This window comes from Marmota flaviventris, chromosome 9 (genome assembly GCF_047511675.1).
Source record: "Marmota flaviventris isolate mMarFla1 chromosome 9, mMarFla1.hap1, whole genome shotgun sequence".
In the NCBI taxonomy this organism is placed as follows: domain Eukaryota; kingdom Metazoa; phylum Chordata; class Mammalia; order Rodentia; family Sciuridae; genus Marmota; species Marmota flaviventris.
Window position 1 is genome coordinate 17,006,327 of NC_092506.1, and position 20,813 is coordinate 17,027,139.

Consider the following 20,813-nt stretch of genomic DNA (forward strand, 5'->3'; position numbering starts at 1 on the left):
TATATAAGTAGATAAATGTATCATTGTCAGAAGACATGATATCTTACAGATAAAATACATATCAATGCACAGATAAATGTTATATAACTGTTGAATGTGGCAAATACTTTAAATGCATGGATCTGATCACTGTGTTAAATACATGTGTTTTGAAAAATGACACTATTTTTAAAATATGTAAAATTATACACAATTATAAGAAAAAATTTCAGAGATCTTTATTAAACTATGTACACTCACCTATACATTTTCTAGGATAATAGACTGGCAAGTAAACTATAATCAATGATTGACAATTTAAAAATTGAAGTGATTTTTTAAAAATATTGCAATACTTAATAAGTGTTGAACATATGTAAATGGTAAGTTTTATAAGACATGTTTCTTGGGCTAGTGTTATAGTAAGAATTTTTCAAGTTTTCTTTGGTAGAAAAAGGAAATCTTGGGGAAAACAAGTATCTCCTAATAGGTTAGAGTGAACCTATGACAAATGGGTATGTTCCCTATTCTCCACTGGTACATGGTGGACAAGACACAATGACAAGTTGAGTTTTTATATTTAATCTCATTAGGCCATTAAGTGAAGGCAATCAAGTGAACCATTGTATATATGAAAGCTTCAAGAAATCAAGCTACATTCATGGGTTATATTTTATCCACAGTAAAGTTATATGGCACTAAGAAGCAAGAATGTGTTCAAGGTTGTACTAATTTTCATCAATTTGGAAATTTTGAGCCAAATTCCTCACTCCTAACAGTACTCCTGACTGATGACATATAACTTTCTATTTCCATAAAAGGGAGATGACTTTCTCCCTACTTTATTTTTTTACTTATCCATGTTATTTGTTCATACTCATTAACTGCTACATATTACATTTTTTTCATCTAAAAATAGCTGATGACTGAATAATATTTGGATGTTACATCAGCATTCTTGTTTCACTGAAAGATCATGGGATAGATGGGATATAAAATAATTGAGATCTCTACATTTTTTTTCACAAATGAAAATGAATCTAAAATCATTCTAGTCAATGTTTTAAAAATAATGAATAATTGATGAACAACTATGTTAACATGAATGGCAAAATTATGTCATGAATGTACATTTATAAAACATTTTACATTTTCTTGTGCTAGCACATAGAGAGAAAACATGATTTACAGTGCCAATCAGAATGGCAATTATCAAGAATACAAGGAACAATAAATATTGGTGAGGATATGGGGAAAAGGGAACACTCATATATTTCTGGTGGCACTGCAAATTGGTTTAACCCCTCTGGAAATCAAAAAACCAGGAATAAAACCACCATCTGATCGAGTTATACCATTCCCATATATATATATATATATCAAGAAGTTAAAATCAGCATACTACAGTGACACAGCCACATCAATGTTTATAGCAGCTCAATTCACAATAGTTAAGCTATGGAACCAAAGAAGGTGCTCTTCAATAAATGAATGCATAAATAAAATGTGATGTATATATACACAATTGAATATTACTATCCAAAAAAGAAAGACTTTATGTCAATTGCTGATAAATGGATGTATCTGGAGACTATCATGCTAAATGAAATAAGCCATTCCCCAAATACCAAAGGTCGAATGTCCTCTCTGACAGCAGGATGGTAGAGAGAATAGAAGTTAAGTGCATTAGACAAAGAGGAGTGAAAGGAAGAGAGGGGGGATACAATGGAATGAATTTGAAATAACTTCCCTATGTTCATATATAAATACACCACAGTGAATCTCAACATTGTGTACATCCACAGTACTGGGATCCTACCTATTTAGAATAAGATAAACTCATTGATTGTATAAATATGTCAAAATAAACTCTACTGTCATGTTTAGCTAAAAACAAAACAAAACAAAACAAAAAATAAATACATAAAATTCCAAATAAAATTCGACTCCTTCAAAATCTGACATTTTAAAGATAGATGTGATTTTTATTTTTGTTTGTCTCCCAAATGTTCAATGCTAAGAACTAAAGATTAAATAATTTTAGAGGTTTCATGTTTTATGATAAGCAGCTCTTAAAATACTAGTTTTATACTATGTGGTAAATTCTTATACAAATTATAATTTTTGAGAATAACCCGCAAAAACTAATGTTTCACAAGATTTAAATTGAACTTAATATTGGCCTGAAAATGACATGGTAAAAAACAGTAAAATAGAAACCTTTGTTATAACATCTAAATCAAAGATTTGATTTAAGTCTTCTGATATTTGAAGCAAGATAATTTTTGCTATTGAAAGTACTAAAGAATAGAGCCAACAGACACTGGGATACTTCTTGGAGATTAACCATAGTTTCATATGCTGATTTGTTGTTGAACAACTGCACCAATAATCTCAGAAATAATTAGTATCTCTAACATGTTTGGATGTAACAATTGGGTTTTGGTAATCTTCCTGATGTCTTCTTCATACCTTGCTCCCAAGACTATCGAAGGTGGGAAGAGCATGGGTATGGCCACTCTTTGATAGACAGGTCACTTTGGCAATAAGCCATTGCATTTTAGAAGTAAGAACACAGCAAAGGAAAAGGACCATGCCAACAACATAGCAGTGGCAGTGAGATAGAAATTCATGTGCAGTAGGATTTGTAGCTCCCCCAGTTGAAGACATTTTCATGATCAAAATGAAACATGGGACAGACAGTAATCAAAAGCTTCCATATTTCATTAGAAAATTAGAGGCATAAGTGCTCTTCTAAATTATGTAGGGGACAGAGCAAGAGAAACATCAAGAGCACCATGCTCACAAAGTTGTATGTCAACATAGCCACACAAAAGACAAAGCCAATCAAAAGTACAGGGATATAAAGGAAGTGATGATAGCCCTAGAGCATGTCACAGTTATTAGAAAGGTCAGAGCTTTGGGTCATTGCAACTGTATGGAAAGGATGGTGAGAAACTGCCACAAACCACTCCTGACACATCATTGCTGATCTGAATATATCTGTCCCCCAGAGAATGCACACAAAGAATTGCTTAATGCATCTGTGAAGGAGATGATTTTTTTCCCTTCTACAAAAATTTTTTCTAACAATTTGTAAATAACTCAATTAGACTAACAGATATCAACAGAAGACCCTCAGAACAATGTTCATGGAAACACTTTCATTAAGAGATCGAAAAGAAAACAATGCCAGACCAAAATAAACAGTAGTACAAATAAACTAATTCTGGTAAATTCATTTGATGAAACACAATTCAGTTAAAAAATGAAGCGTAGTTACAATTTATGAAAAATTCCTCAAAAAGACACCAGATAAAATGGAATGTATAGTTTAAATGCATTTCAAATGCAGAAAAAAAGTAAAATGTTAACATTCAAAACCTATACATAGAGATTGGAGCTGGGAAGAAAAAAGTTATGAATTCCACGATCTTCAGGCAGAGCAGGCAGAGGGAGTGGGAAAGTGCTTACGTGGAAATCAAATAGTGTTGCTCATGTTCTTTCTTCACTTGGTTGGAGGAATAAACAGAGAATTATTATTAATAAAGCTCTTTGTATAAGGTTGCCACATTGGGAGACAGAATAAGAGAACACTAAAAAAAGGAAATGAAGGATTGGGAGGAGAATAAAATGAAGAGGAAGGGAAGGATGAAATAAAAAGAAACATAATTAAGCTCTAAAATATAGACTATGGACCTCATAGAAGACCATTGTTTAACCTACTACATTCTAGTTGAGGCAAAATAAAACAGAATTTCCTTTCTCATTATTCCCCTTTGCTCACAGTGGTTATCAAAGTATAACTTGATTTAACAATCAGATATATTTAAATTATCTCACAAGTTCTCTAAACAATTGCATACCATTATTTGAAGAAACAATTAAAATCAATGCAATGTTTAATCCACATTATATTGAGGTTAGCAGGGAAATGTGTGTGGGGGGTGTGTGTCACTATCACGAGTGAGAAAGCACTTTTAAGTGCATTAACTTGCTCAAGGTCTCCTTGACATCTTTATTTCTTAGGCTGTAGATGAGAGGATTTAGCATAGGGATGACCATGCTGTAAAACACAGTGGCAAATTTGACAAGGAGCAAGGAGCTTTTAGATTTTAGCACACAGTAGAGAAGGAGGATGACCCCGTGGCAGAAGCAGATAGCAGCCAGGTGGGAGCCACAGGTGGAGAAAGCTTTTCTGAGGCCACCCTTTGCAGGGATCTTGATGACCGTAATGACTATGACAACATAGGAGGTGAGGATGATCAGCAGGCTACAAATCTCATTGAACATACAGATGACTAAACATGCCAACTGGCTGAGGGAGGAATCAGAGCAGGATGCAGAGATGATGGCGGAGTACTCACAGCAAAAGTGATTGATGATTCCAGATCCACAGTAAGATAGGGCCAAAAGAAAATATGTGAGTGTGGAGGAACAGATTCCACCCCATATGTAACTTCCAGCCACCAGCAGAGCACAGAGCTTTCGAGACATAGCAACTGTGTAGAGCAGGGGGTTACAAACAGCCACAAACCGGTCATAGGCCATCACTGCCAAAATAAACGTTTGTGTGATGACACATGTGCAGCCAAAGAAAAACTGTGTTATGCATCCTTTGAAGGACATACTTCTGTCCTCCACAACCAAGAAATGTAAAAGTTTGGGTGTAATTGTGGTGGTGTAGCAAAAATCAACAAAGGATAAATGGCTGAGGAAAAAGTACATGGGAGTGTGGAGTTTGGGGTTAATCCTGATGATCAGTATCATACCTAGGTTTTCCAGCACAGAAATGGTGTAGATAGTCAAGAATATCAGGAACAAGGGCACCTGGAGCTTTGGATATTCTGAGAAGCCCAGGAAGATGAAAGTGAAGACTGTACTCTGGTTCCCCTCATGCTGCATTTGGCTCCTGTTGGAGGAAATCCGAGAGTTCATCCCAAGAAGCTGAAAGAGCAGAGAGAAGGTGTTGTGAAAGGAAAGCAAAGGAACATATCTTAATTCATGGCAGCGAGACATTCTACCACAGAGATGGCTCAACCGTGCCTGCCAATAGGGATCCTAGGAACGTGTTTCACCAGGTATTCCTTGTTTATAATCCAGTCAGGCAGATATGCATTCCTGCAACTTAATTGGTACTGAGAAGTTCAGTATGGATATTTTAGTGTTACTATTCTAGAAATACCCGATAGTCAAAGTTGCATAGAATCCCCTTTGGTCATCTGAAACCTTGATTTGTCTTCTCTGAAATCATTGACATTCAGTTTCTCAGTGATGTTGCTACCCTACCCTTTGAGCATCTGTAAAAGCTATATAATCTAAATTATTTTACATCTAAGGAAAAATGTTGAGCATTCTTTAATTTTGAAAACTTGAAAAATTTGAAAAATATCATGTGCAGTAACAAAAAAAACATATAAATTGTATACATAACATACAAACAAGAAAATGTATACAAAGGAAGAAATTCCAACTAACAAAAAGCAACTTTTGATGTTGGGTGTAAAATACTATGATATAAATGCATTTAGTAAGGATTGAAGTGTATATCAGAGTTTGGTTCACAAGCATAAATAATTCTAACATTTTCACACATGAAATCTGAGGCAATATTGATCTGTATTAAGCGACACTTTACAGACATTTTTACAATTATACAAAATCATGACTTTCTACATAATTTACCACAGCTAATTCACCTTACAAACAGTGCACCCATGTCCAGGTCATGGAGTCATTGTGTTGTTTCATTTTTAACTTTCTGTATTGTTCATGTGATTGAACAAATGGTTCTTTTCAAATATAGAAATGATATGCTTTATTTTTGGAATTCTTGCAAATTTGGAAGGCTGAGATATACATTATTTCTACCAGAAATCCTAGACTTTTAGACCAATCTATGTAATCAAAACATGATGTAAAACTTGAGTTTTACTTTTATGGGTGTGATATAATTAAGGAAGTCAAACAGATGAGGTCTGCGAAACAAGGTTGGGACCTACTTCAGGGTAGAAGGAAACACAAGGATCCTTCTGTTTTCACGTCTTCAGCAATATTTTTCCCCTCTGTGTATTAAAGTTTACATCACACAATAGATAATGTTTAGTTGTCAGAAAACCCTAAGCTGGTTTCTTGCATTGTCTGCAAAGGGGCAAATACAGCACAAACACACCACTTTTATATATTTATTCCCCTTGTGTGTTAAACACTGTCTGAATCTTCACATCTACCTGAATTATTTCCCCTTTCTTCAATAATGCTTCCTTTAATTGGCCATATCATCTTGACATCTTTCTGTCAGATTACCAGTGCTATAAATACTAGGAATCATTTTGCTGATTGGACAAGCCTTATTAATAGATCATTTACATTTTTTCTTGAAAATATGTACAAACTTTGTAAAAATCTTAGACTTCAGATCAGAATACCCTGTGGAAATTCTGCCTCAGCGGCCTGTTTGTATGTGGCTCTGAGAAGCTATTCATGCTCTCTGCACCTCTTCTCTTATCTATAAAAATACAATGATCCTACAGGCATTAGATTATCATCATCATTATTACTGTAACTGCTTCATTTACATGATATAATTAAGTATATGGGATATCTTAATTTAGAAATTGATGTTAAAACATCCAGGACTGTGTTCTATATTGTAGGGAATCCACCTAGGACTCAGTTTCTTTTTTCTATTCTTTATAAAGTTGTCTTTTTAAATTTACTAGTAATTTTTAACGAATAAAGAAAAATCCTAGAACGCAGAGCCAGATATTGTTTTGGAAAGCTAGATATGGGCCAATAGGGAACAAGAAGTAGAAAAATTTTGGCAGAGATAGTAAAAGCAGTGTTCTTTGTTGATTTCATTCTAAGTACACCTTTAGTTTTACATACAAATTTATTCCAGGCTCTCAAACCTTGAGAATATTAGTCTCTTATTCAATTAATAAAAATAATGTCACAAACCAAAGAAAACAATAAACTAAGTTCTGGGCACATTCCCTAAATGTGGAACATAGACCTGGATGATGTTTTTACATTATTTTCCAATTAGAGATGCCCCATATACATAGTGATATCAGGTACATGTACCCGTGACAATAATAATAATAATAATAATAATAATAATAATAATAATAATAATACTTTAATGCACATGAGACTATTCTATTTGCATATTTAAGGAGAAGAGTTTTAGAGAGAACTAACAACTTCAGTCCTGCATATGAACAGGCATCTAAGGCAGAATTTCCACTTAGGTTGACCTGATACAAGGTCTAATCATTATTTTCTTTGTATTCCCTCTTCCCTGTCTTTCTCTGGCTCCCTCAGGCTCTCTTTTCATCTTGACTTCAGGCTGAGCAGCAAAACAACTTAGAGCCAAATGAAAGATCTTAAACTGTGCTCTCAACTTAATGCTTATTCCACTTATAATCAGCTAGGTAACAGGGGATCCTCAGGTGACCAGTTTACTCCTACCCTGCACAACTGAATTTAAGTCTTACATTATTGTGGTGCTCAAATTCTTATACATTTACAAAATGAACTTTTCACAACATACCTGTAATCTATGGACTTCTGTGTGATGACCTATAATCTCTAATGTACCTTCATCCCTATAGGCTACTGCTGTTTCTTCTGTTCATTCAGCATTTTCAATCTCTCATGCATATATTATTTTATCCTTCAATACATTCATCAAAATATCACTTCCAAATAGGACAACAGATTTCCCCTCAAATTCTAAGAACTATTACCTCCTACTACCAGATTCTAGGTACACTCTTCCAGAAAACTTCTGTGATAAATAGGGATTTTACACCAGATTTCACTCACCCATGTGACTTCAAAGTAAAAATTATATACAAGGCACATTGTATCTCTTTACAGTGTTAGAATTTATTTAAAATCTCCCTCTTAAAGATTTTTAAAAATTGAGAATGGATAATTTTCATAACATTAACATCTGCCAGAGTTATTAAACATTATTAAAGAACACAGATGAAGTTTAAAACAAGATCATGCCAAGGTCTTAAAGGTGTAGGAAAGAGAGTTCAATACCTGGTATTCTTATTCTCAGTTGATGGATATACACACGACGGTCACTAGGCTCAAAAGGTGTTCCTCTGACCAAAATAATTGTAATGTTTTAATATAATTTCCCCCACCCAAATCCTACTATAGTGTTTAGATTAAATAATTCAATAAAATCCAGATTTATTTATTGAAGTCTCATTTAGCAAATAATTAAAAAAATATTTCTCAAATAAAGTAGCTGTTTTACAAATTATTTTAGTTGGTAATTAAGCAATGAGAATACTATTCAAAATATATACCACTGAAGATACCAAGGATATAAAAATTATCTTATTATGAAAAACAAATCTGGGCATCACAGAATCTCTTCAGGAGAGTCAGACCCAGAAGTCAAATTCAGGCCTTGCGTTGAGTATTTTACCTGAAACTGACTGACCTTGGGGAATCATACCTTAGAGAATCTTCACCAGGTGTTTTCTCTAAGTATAAACAAGACAATTTGGAGAAAATCCCTTATTTCTAATTTAAACTATAATTAATTTAAATCACCAAATCATATTGGAAAGTTCAACATGTTGATACTCTGGTTATTAGAAAAATACAACCAATCTATAACAATAACTCCATATTTTATACAATTTGTAATTGATTATTCAAAATATGAACCTTTTGAAATTCACAAAAAAGAAAATCACATTCTGTTTTAGTACATATGAATTTTTGTTGGTTTTGGGGGGAGGTTGCTGATAAATTTTTTGGATAAATGAAATATGTTGTTGTTTGTCAGAAAAAAAATTTCAGCAATTCTAAAAGGACAATCATTAAAAATTTACATTAATGTTAGCATATTTGAAGGAACTCTATCAAATAAATGTTAATACAGAATGTGTAGAACAAAATTATCTTGAATACTGCAGGGAAGAATATGTTCTTGATTTCAAAGGGATAAATATGGTTTTAAATAATATTTAAAACATTAGACAAATTATATTATCTAAGTTAGAATTTAAACTTGCTCTCTGTCAATGTATATTAGTAACATAAAAAGTAAAGCATGATGTAAAAAAATTTCAAGGAACACAGCTGACAAAGGGATAATTTTCATAATGTATGTGAAATTTTTCAGTTATAAATAATATAAATCACAAATAATTCAAAATGCTGACAAAGCATCATACATAGACATTTAGAAAAAATATCAATAAGTACATTAGAATGTGCCTTATCTCAATAAACACAAATATTTAAATTAAAGCTGCAATGAAATATTTACAAGAAATGGGTAAAAATAATGACTGATATTACTGAGTGTTGATGAGAAAATAGATAATAACTTTTTAACTTTTGAACAATACTGTTAAAAGTGTAAATTGATAGGAAAAATTTAAAATATTCAGCTGTAAATACGTGTGCAATTTCATTATAATGAGTATTTATGTGCTGTAAAACAGAATATATTTCCTAATTTGAAGCACGCCAAATGTCCTTCAATCTATATGGACTTACAAAAATTTCTGGAATATTCACTTGATGAAATATTAAATAATAACAAAAATTTTAAAATAATAAATGCATGCACCAAAATTAATGATTTGTAAAAATCATTAATTGGATCATAATATGGATAATTTATAAAAGTTGGATGCATGAAACACACACTACATGATTGTGTTCCCTTAAAGTTTGCCAATGGCAAATGCTAATTTGTGTTTTAAGAGATAGACAGTTAATACCTATAGAAGAAGTAGTGTATATTTATGATTACAGTAATAATTTTATTATTGCTGGGGGTTGGGAGAATGGGCTTTGATTGGCTTTGAGTTACTGGTGATATTTCATCTCTTCATCTACTTAAGAGCTAGTTAGGCATTTAAAAAATATTTTAGAACATGTTTTAAAATTTTAAAGACAATATCAGAGAGTCAATTACTACGTTTTTTACAAAGAGAATGCTGTTCACTATAAATGTAATAGAAATGCATATTACAACTCTAATCAACAGAGGGAAATAAACAAATTTAAAATTTTCTAAGAACATAATAGCTAATCTCTCATTAATAACTTTCTTGTAAGAAAAATACCCATATTAGGGTTTCATTAACCACTATATTCCAAATGTATTACAATGATAGATCAAAGAGAATAAAAATCAAGAAATAGATCTATACAAATGAATAAATAGAATAAATGTTTTTTAAAAAAATTCTTCCTTAAAAAAAGAAATAGATCTATTTTGGAGGTATAATCAATGTAACCTACAGATGTTCAGGAAAGCACAGGGTACATAAATAACATTGACTCCTCTGTTTAACCAACTGAATGGTATATAAGGAAATTTACTCATAAACACTTACATAAGAGATGAGTTTATTGTTAGAATGGATGATCAAAGGTACAATTTCATAACTATTATGTCATGTCCCTCAAAACAGGATACACATATTGTTAGAAGTAACCATAAATTTTCATTGCTCTCAGCATTATCTCAATACATTTCATTGAACTGTAACATATTGTGTGGATACTCAGAAAATGTGTGATGCATACAGATATACCTCTTATTTTCAAGACTTATTCATAAAGCCAGTCAATATTTTTCATATGTAACAAAAGTTTCTTATTGCACTTAAAGTGTTAAAGTAAAACAGAAAGTTATGCTTCACAGAACTTTCTGAGTAAACACAGTGGGTTCTGAAGGCTTGAGTATGATTCTGGTATACAAAGCTGTCATTTGTGTTTTTACCACTTAAGTATAAAGAACAAAGAAGAGTCCGGCTGTAGAACAGGAAGCAAGTTCTAAGTATGGACTTCTAACTCCTGATCCTGGACTTCTGTAGCATTCAGTGAAAATGTTCAGAAGCACGCTTTCTGAAATTCTTCAGAAGAAATATACAAAAGAAGGATATTTGTAATGAAACAAGAAAATTAGAAAGCACTCAGAATATTTAAGAGCATTTCTTATTCAATATTGGGTGGAGAAGACATATTATATATTTAGTTAAAACTTAAGTATCACCAAAAACACTTTTAAAAATTATGTACTGTTAGGATATACAAAAACATTTATCTGAATTTTATGTGGAGAGAATGCAGTTTGGTGTAGATTAGCCTCCTAACTGTCTCTTTTACATCTTTGTTCCTGAGGCTGTAGATGAGGGGATTCAGCATGGGGATCATGACAGTGAAAAGAACAGTGTCCACTTTGACCAGGAGCCAGGAGCTTTTGTCGTGGGGCACACAGTAGAGAAGGAGGATGATCCCATGGAAGATGCTGATGGCAGTCAGGTGAGAGGCACAGGTGGAGAAGGCTTTGCGGAGGCCACCCTTAGAAGGCATCCTGCTGACAGTGGCAATGATGAAGACATAGGAGGCAAGGGTGATCAGGAGGCTACACACTTCGTTGACTGTAGAAATGACGAAACATGCCATCTGACTGAAAGAAGTGTCAGAGCAGGACAAAGAGAGGATGGCCGAGTACTCACAGGCAAAGTGATTTATGACGTTAGATCTACAATAGGACTGTACTAGCAGAAAGTAAGTGAATATCAAGGAGCACAGGCCACCCCACATGTAAGTCCCAGCCACTAAGAGGGAACAGAGCTTATGAGACATGGCAACTGTGTAGAGCAGGGGGTTACACACAGCCACAAATCGGTCATAGGCCATCACTGCCAACATGAACATTTCTGTAATCACAAGCATACAAATAAAGAAAAACTGTGTCATGCACCCATTGAAGGAGATAGTTCTGTCTTCCACAACCAAGATCTCTAACAGCTTGGGTGTGAATATACTGGAGTAGCAAATATCCAGAAATGAGAGGTGGCTGAGGAAAAAGTACATGGGTGTATGAAGCTTGGGATTTAACCTTATGACCACAATTATGCCCAAGTTCCCCACCAGAGTGACAGTGTAGATGCTGAGGAACACCAGGAAGAGGGGTGCCTGTAGGTGCGGGAATTCTGAGAACCCCACCAGGATGAATGTGGCCACAGAGCTCTGGTTTCTGACTTCACGTACCATAATCCTTCTTGAACAAGAAAAATATGAGGAAGTAAAATAAAATACAACAGCAGAATTTGACATGGTGGAGAGGCAGGCACTGAGGTGATGCTCAATGTAGGCCCAGGAGGATGAACGTGATCAGTGTGCAGTGATGACCTTTTGCTCCCCTTGGGAATCTTGCTGGCTGGTGCTTCAGAGCAAGTTGCTGTGTTCTTCAGGATGGTAGTTGTCTTATCTGGAACAAAAAAAGTGGAAGTGTTCAACACCACAATTTAATAAAAATTGTCTATATATGGAATTTCTGATGTATGGAAGACTTCACATTAAAATACAATTTTATGACAGACAAGGATACGTGTAGTAATGTCAGACTGTGATTGAGATAATTGTCTTATTCATATTATCAAATCACGTAAGTTCTTGGGAATAGTAAATGCTTTTAACATGCAAATAAGTACAAAATAATAAAAAGCTTAAAACTCAACTCAAGTATCAAGTATCTAAATGGTAAAAGGAACACTCTGCACCTACTAAAAAAAATGTAGGCCCAACTCTCTATCATGTTGGCTTAAGAACCAATTTCTTCAATAAGACACTAAAGCACAAGAATCAAAATCACGAATCAATAAATGAGATGATATCAAATTAAGAAGCTTCTTCACAGCAAAGGACACAATCAAGAACATGAACAGAGAGCTTACAGAATGGGAGAAAATCTTTAACAAAAGCTCCTCCAGGATATACAAAGAAGTCAAAAAACTTAACATAAAAAAAAAAAATAATAACCTAATCAATAAATGGGCTAAGGGTAAGACTAGACATTTCACAGAAGATAAATTATCAATGGTCAAAAAATATATGAAAAAAAATTTTTAACATCTCTAACAATTAGATAAATCAAATCTACACTAAGATGTTATTTCACTGCATTCAGAATGGCAATTATCAAGAATAAAAGTAAAAAAAATGTTGGCAAGGATGTGGGAAAAAACATACACTCAGACATTGCTGGAGGGACTGCAAGTTCATGAAAGCACTCTGGAATGCAATGTGAAGGTCCTTAGAAAACTTGGAATGGAACCACCACTTGACCCAGTTGTCCCACACCTCGTTTACACTCAAAGGACTTATAATCAGCATAGTCTAGTGATGCAGCCACTTCAATTTTTTTAGTACCTCAATTCACAATAGCCAAGCTATGGAATCAATGTAAAACCCCTTCAAGAGATGGATGGATAAAGAAAATGTGGTAAATATAATCAATGGAATTTGACTCAGTCCTAAAGAATAATGAAATTATGGATGGAACTGGAGAAGTGCAATAGGCCAATGCCAAAAAATCAAAGGCAGAATATTTTCTCTGATATTTGATTACTAACCCAGGACAAGGGAGTGGAAATGTAAAAGCTTATTGGACTAAAAAAAGGATAATGAAGGTAAGGGCAGGGAATAGAGAAGACAGTAGAATGAATCAGACCTATCTTTCCTATTGCATATGAATACACGAACAATGTAACTCCATGTCATATATAACCACAATAATGGAATCCTAATTGGAACAAGTTAGATTTTCTTCTATGTATGTGTAATATGTCAAAATACAATCTACTGTCATGTATATCTAGAAAAAAAAAAGGAAATAAAACCAAATTCTAAGAATTCTGTTTTGCAAGCTTTGTATTGAGTCTCCATTAACAAAATTCCTGCCACACATTTTCACAATAAAGCCACTGAGCTCACATTTCAGAGTTCTCTTGAATCCTTGTCATGACAAGAAACTGAGGCACTAGTCATCATAGTCAATTCCATATTTAAACATGTACTTTGTAATGTCCTTTATTAGTATTGAAGTTTAGAATTGTTCTTTCTCAGTATACACATTTCTCATTCTAGGGAACAAAGAAAAATAATGATAATTCTCAGAATATAGACTTTCAAATATTTCAAGTCACTTTATTCAGTCTTCTTACTTTGCCTGGCTAAATAACCTTATTTTATATTTACTGAATATTTATTTACTTTCTCAAAGGGTTAAAACATATCCCAGAGTGTATGTTCAATATTCTTATGACAACATTAACCTTCTTTATCTGAAGTTAAGCACTAACACTAGACTCACTATCCCAAGAAAATTGATCAAGGACACGGAGGAAGAAACTCAGGAAACTATTATTTCTATATCTCTACAAGCATACAGTTTGCAGCTAATTGTTTGAACTGAGTCAGGTTCATTCACTACCATGTCAAATTTTGTCAGGGTTACTGACAAAAGCCATGAACCGCAGATTCATACTCTAATGATCTTGGAGAAATTTAGAGATAGTGCATTGATTTTAAAATTTTATGCTCAGCTTGATTCTTCTCTTATCTCCCATTATTGGCTTCATGGCCTTTGATCCAATTGTACAACCCATAACTCTACTTCTTGCCTTAATTCAGGTTGATGTCTGCCTAGAATCCTGGACTGTAATTTCACTTCCAACTAGGCTTATTGATCATTAGTGACCATTCCAGTCTTCTACATTGCATTATGATTTGAGCAATCAGTCACTCAAGCAATTATTAACTCTTTTTGCATCCCAACTATTAGGTCAATAATGTGATTTTAGTATGCTACCATAGGGAGGCATTGGAAAATGGAAGGGTTCAGGAGCACATAAAGGTGTTCCTTCTTGAGCTGGGGATGTGGCTCAAGGGTAGCTTGCTCGCCTGGCATGCATGAGGCCCGGGTTCCATCCTCAGCACCACATACAAACAAAAAAATGTTGTGTCCTCCGAAAGCTAAAAAATATTAATTTTTTTTTCTCTCTCTCTCTTAAAAAAAAAAAAAAGGTGTTCCTTCCCTTCCTACCTCACTGTCATTTTGAGGTGGTCTGCAGTGTGTGTTCATTATTTACAAATAAAAAGGTACATAAAAATGTACACAAGGCAATTATTGTTAGAATAATATTGTGGTGATATCAGGTCCTATGAAAGTTATAGTGTTCCTTGGAGGTCATTAAGATAAGTGCCTGCAGGATTGCTAGGATTGCAGCATTCATATGAATATTTAGGGCATTACAAAAGACAACATAGTCTTAAAAATTTATATGTGAACACCTTTCAGATTTTAATTAACATTCCTTTGTGAATTCCAGTGCCCATTGACTGCTCCCCCACCACTGCCTGGTGCTTTTTGCATTTGCCTATACTTTCCACAACTCAGGCTGAGGCTGCTGTAAAATCAATCAAGGTTAAAGAAAAATGAGGAAATACCAAGCTGTCTCTCATTCTTCACTCCTACTGTGGCCAGCAGGCATTTCAACAGAACAAATTTTGTTAACTAATAAAAAATATCATCTAAGCTGGGGATGTAGCTCAGTAGTTGAGCACTTGCAGAGCACGAGTGAGGTACTGGGTTTGATCCTCAGAGACACATATAAATAAAACAAAATAAAGGTATTGTGTCCATCTACAATTAAAAAGATATTTTTAAAAAGCCTACCATTCAAACAACCCTTGAATACAGTCATTGAAGTTTTTGTCTCCGCTTTCTTTCAAAGTGCACAAACAGAGGCTATGGATTTTGATGATATTTCCTTAATACATCAACAAGCAATTCTGTCCATTCATACATGTTTCTTAAAATTGTATTCTATGAAAATATTTATTTCTTCTAATCTACTGAATTGACTTCATTCCTCCACTCATGATTTAAATTTGTCTTGTTTCGTCACAATTTCCCTACACAGCTCTTCCAAGAAAACTTCCTTAGTTATCCAAATATTACTTTTTCTCATGATCAATATTCTTTTCACATATATCATTAGAACATTTAAAAAAATGTAAGATTTATCATTTCTATGCTTGTGTTCATGCGTGTTCTCTATCTCACTAAATTCAACAAATTTAATGAAAAAACAAAACCTACCTTTAAGATTTCACTTAAATCCTCTAGTATGATATAGCAATTAAGAGCAAAGTTTCAAACTCTGTCAATTTATCCTAGGAATCATGAAAAGAAAATTTAGCACATTGTATATGCACTGCTCACTGAACTCAATAGACAATACTCTCCCTCAGCCCTGATAGTTTTTTTTTCCCCTTTCAAAGCAATTTCTGGATTTAAACATGTCACAGAAGAATGCAAAGATGCCCCAACATTAAAGTAAATTACCAAAAGACAGATTCTCCTGATATATATTTTTAATTGTGGCCTTCCTTGCCATTATGAACATACTGCATATACATTCTGCCTCATGATTAAAATATTCTGATACATTTTTGCATCCCTTTAAAGGCAGTGACTCTTACAGAATAGAATTCAATAAGGGATGGAACTAACAACATTTCACCATCTGTCAAAAGCATTTGGTAGGAGCATGGGGATGCCAGAGAAAGAGACAGATCTTCAACCTATATTCCTGCTTAACTCAGGGGACACAGACCTCTGGAGAATACACACTGTTGAGAACAGCTAACAAGAAAACAATTAGAGAATATTTGTCTTCTGTTCATTGGAGTATAATTTCTTCTAAATAAGCAATATTTTGTTTGACTTGTCTTAAAAATATGTCACTTCTATATAGAGGTTATATTCTGAAAAGCACACATACACACACACACAAAAAAAAATCAAAGTAAAAGCAGGACCCTATTTATTGCAATAACCCCAATGTAAATATATACTACACTATAAGTATTTTTATTCTTCTTTGATTTTTTTGCATGTGTTTATATGTATTTGCAGAAAAATATTCTATATTTGAACTATATGTTCTTATATATTCAATCACATTATGGGTATCCTAAATATTTCTTCAGCTAGGGGGGGTCAGAGAATTGTAATATGTTATATATTGGGGCTTTTTTTATAGACCCAGCTATATTCTTCAGAACATCCCTATAGATCTGGCACTGATAATTTTAATCTATCTAGTGTAAACACAACATTTATTCTTATAGGGTAAAAAAATAGTGATGTCAAAATCTTATCAATAAAAATATCACCAAGACTCTCGACTGACTATGAAGTCTTGAGAAATGTACAGAGGCACTAGCATTTGGAAACAAACACTGCTAAGTGCAGTTACAATTGCAACAGTTGGAAAAAACAGTGGGCAAAAATGAAGCAGCATTTTATTTTATTATTTTTATTGGTTGTTCAAAACATTACAAAGCTCTTGATATATCATCTTTCATACATTTGACTCAAGTGGGTTATGAACTCCCATTTTTACCCCAAATACAAATTGCAGAATCACATTGGTTACACACTCACATTTTTACATAATGGCATATTAGTGACTGTTGTATTCTGCTACCTTTCCTATCCCCTACTATCCCCCCTCCCCTCCCCTCCCATCTTCCCTCTTTACCTCATCTGCTGTTGTTCAATTCTCTCCCTTGTTTCCCCCCCTTTCCCCTCACAACCTCTTATATGTAATTTTGTGTAACATTGAGGGTCTCCTTCCATTTCCATATGCTTTCCCTTCTCTCCCCCTTTCTCTCCCCCCACTCGTCTCTGTCTCTGTTTAATGTTAATCTTTTCCTCATGCTCTTCCTCCCTGATCTGTTCTTAGTTGCTCTCTTTATATCAAAGAAGACATTTGCCATTTGTTTTTAAGGATTGGCTAGCTTTGCTTAGCATAATCTGCTCTAATGCCATCCATTTCCCTGCAAATTCTATGATTTTGTCAATTTTTAGTGCTGCCTAATACTCCATTGTGTATAGATGCCACATTTTTTTATCCATTCATCTATTGAAGGGCATCTAGGTTGGTTCCACAGTCTAGCTATTGTGAGTTGTGCTGCTATGATCATTGATGTGGCAGTATCCCTATAATATGCACTTTTAAGATCCTCAGGGAATAGTCCAAGAAGGGCAATAGCTGGGTCGAATGGTGGATCCATTCGCAGTTTTCCCAGGAATCTCCATACTGCTTTCCAAATTGGCCTCACCAATTTGCAGTCCCACCAGCAGTGTACAAGTGTACCCTTTTCCCCACATCCTTGCCAACACTTGTTGTTGTTTGACTTCATAATGGCTGCCAGTCTTACTGGAGTGAGATGGTATCTTAGGGTGGTTTTGATTTGCATTTCTCTGACTGCTAGAGATGGTGAGCATTTTTTCATGTACTTGTTGATTGATTGTATGTACTCCTCTGTGAAGTGTCTGTTCAGGTCCTTGGCCCATTTGTTGATTGAGTTATTTGTTATCTTATTGTTTATTTTTTTAAGTTCTTTGTATATTCTGGATATTAGGGCTCTATCTGAAGTGTGAGGGGTAAAAATTTGTTCCCAGGTTATAGGCTCTCTATTTACCTCTCTTATTGTTTCTCTTGCTGAGAAAAAAACTTTTTAGTTTGAGTAAGTCCCATTTGTTTATTCTTGTTATTAACCGTTGGGCTATGGGAATCCTATTAAGGAATTTGGAGCCCGACCCCACAATATGTAGATCAGAGCCAACTTTTTCTTCTATCAGACGCACTGTCTCTAATTTGATATCTAGCTCCTTGATCCATTTTGAGTTAACTTTTGTGCATGGCGACAGAAAGGGATTCAGTTTCATTTTGTTGAATATGGATTTCCAATTTTCCCACCACCATTTGTTGAAGATGCTATCCTTCCTCCATTGCATGATTTTAGCTTCTTTATCAAATATAAGAAAGTTGTAATTTTGTGGATTGGTCTCTGTGTCCTCTATTCTGTACCATTGGTCCACCTGCCTGTTTTGGTACCAGTACCACACTGTTTTTGTTACTATTGCTTTGTAGTACAGTTTGAAATCTGGTATCGCTATACCACCAGATTCACACTTCCTGCTTAGAATTGCTTTTGCTATTCTGGGTCTTTTGTTTTTCCATATGAATTTCATGATTGCTTTATCTATTTCTACAAGAAATGCCGTTAGGATTTTGATTGGCATCGCATTAAACCTGTAGAGAACTTTGGGTAATATCGCCATTTTGATGATGTTAGTTCTGCGTATCCATGAACAGGGTACATTTTTCCATCTTCTAAGATCTTCTTTTATCTCTCTCTTTACAGTTCTGTAGTTTTCATTGTATAAATCTTTCACCTCTTTTGTTAAGTTGATTCCCAAGTATCTTATTTTCTTTGAGGATATTGTGAATGGAGTGGTTTTCCTCATTTCCATTTCAGAAGTTTTGTTGCTGATATACAGGAATGCCTTTGATTTATGCGTGTTGATTTTATATCCTGCCACTCTTCAGAATTCATTTATTAACTCTAGCAGTTTCTTTGTAGATCCTTTTGGGTCTGTTAAATATATTATCATGTCATCCGCAAATAGCGATAATTTAAGTTCTTCTTTTCCTATTTTTATGCCTTTAATTTCTTTTGTCTGTCTAATTGCTCTGGCTAGTATTTCAGGAACTAAATTGAATAGAAGTGGTGATAGAGGGCATCCCTGTCTTGTTCCAGATTTTAGAGGGAATGCCTTCAGTTTTTCTCCATTTAGGATGATGCTAGCCTGAGGTTTAGCATATATAGCTTTTACAATGTTGAGGTAAGTTCCTGTTATCCCTAGTTTTTCTAGTGTTTTGAACATAAAGGGATGCTGTACTTTGTCGAATGCTTTTTCTGCATCTATCGAGATGATCATATGGTTCTTATTTTTAAGTCTATTGATGTGGTGAATAACATTTATTGATTTCCGTATATTGAACCAGCCTTGCATCCCAGGGATGAATCCTACTTGATCATGGTGCACAACTTTTTTGATATGCTTTTGTATTCGATTCGCCAGGATTTTATTGAGAATTTTTGCATCCAAGTTCATTAGAGATATTGGTCTGTAGTTTTCTTTCTTTGAGGTGTCTTTGTCTGGTTTCAGGATCAGGGTGATGTTGGCCTCATAGAATGAATTTGGAAGAGCTCCTTCTTTTTATATTTCTTGAAATAGCTTGAAAAGTATTGGTATTAGTTCTTCTTTGAAGGTTTTGTAAAACTCCACTGTATACCCATCCGGTCCAGGGCTTTTTTTGGTTGGTAGTCTTTTGATGGCTTCTTCTATTTCTTCCTTTGTTATTGGTCTGTTTAAATTGTGTGTGTCTTCCTGACTCAATCTGGGAAGATCGTATGACTTAAGAAATTTATCGATATCTTCACTATCTTCTATTTTTTCGGAATATAGGGTTTCAAAATACTTTCTAATTATATTCTGTATTTCTGTAGTGTCTGTTGTGATATTGCCTTTTTCATCCCGTATGTTAGTAATTTGAGTTCTCTCTCTTCTTCTCTTCATTAGCATTGCTAAGGGCCTGTCGATCTTATTTATTTTTTCAAAGAACCAACTTTTAGTTTTTTCAATTTTTTCAATGGTTTTTTTTTGTTTCAATTTCATTGATTTCTGCTCTAATTTTAATTATTTTATTGTCTTCTACTACATTTGCTGTTGTTTTGCTCTTCCTTTTCTAGGTTTTTGAGGTGTAGTGTGAGTTCATTTATTTGTTGTTTTTTTTCTTTTTTTGAGGAAGGAACTCCAAGAAATGAATTTCCCTCTTAAAACTGCTTTCATTGTGTCCCATAGATTCCGGTATGTTGTGTCTGTATTGTCATTTGTCTCTAAGAATTTTTTTTTTATCTCCTCCTTTATGTCTTCTGTAACCCATTGATCATTCAGTAACATATTGTTCATTTTCCATGTGATGTAGGATTTTTCCTTCCTTCTGTTATCATTGATTTCCAGTTTCATTACATTATGATCAGATATGGTGCATGGTATTATCTCCACGCCTTTATATTTACTAAGAGTTGCCCTATGGCATAATATATGGTCTATCTTTGAGTAGGAT

At 34.1% G+C, this 20,813-nt stretch overlaps 2 protein-coding genes across 2 annotated transcripts; both read right to left on the reverse strand.

The window, feature by feature from the left end:
* Window positions 1–3,939: 3,939 nt before the first annotated feature.
* Window positions 3,940–4,917, reverse strand: LOC114093773 (olfactory receptor 1165-like). Its single transcript, XM_027936675.2, has one exon. It carries the CDS (start codon window positions 4,915–4,917, stop codon window positions 3,940–3,942), a length of 978 nt encoding a protein of 325 aa, XP_027792476.1.
* Window positions 4,918–11,073: 6,156 nt separating this feature from the next.
* On the reverse strand, window positions 11,074–12,033 carry LOC114093577 (olfactory receptor 1165-like). Its single transcript, XM_027936359.2, has one exon. The coding sequence runs from the start codon at window positions 12,031–12,033 to the stop codon at window positions 11,074–11,076; it is 960 nt and encodes a 319-aa protein (XP_027792160.1).
* Window positions 12,034–20,813: the final 8,780 nt, after the last annotated feature.

Excerpts from the sequence above, each read along its gene's own strand:
- LOC114093773 (XM_027936675.2), bottom strand. The coding sequence starts at position 4,917 with ATGAACTCTCGGATTTCCTCCAACAGGAGCCAAATGCAGCATGAGGGG.
- LOC114093577 (XM_027936359.2), bottom strand. The coding sequence starts at position 12,033 with ATGGTACGTGAAGTCAGAAACCAGAGCTCTGTGGCCACATTCATCCTG.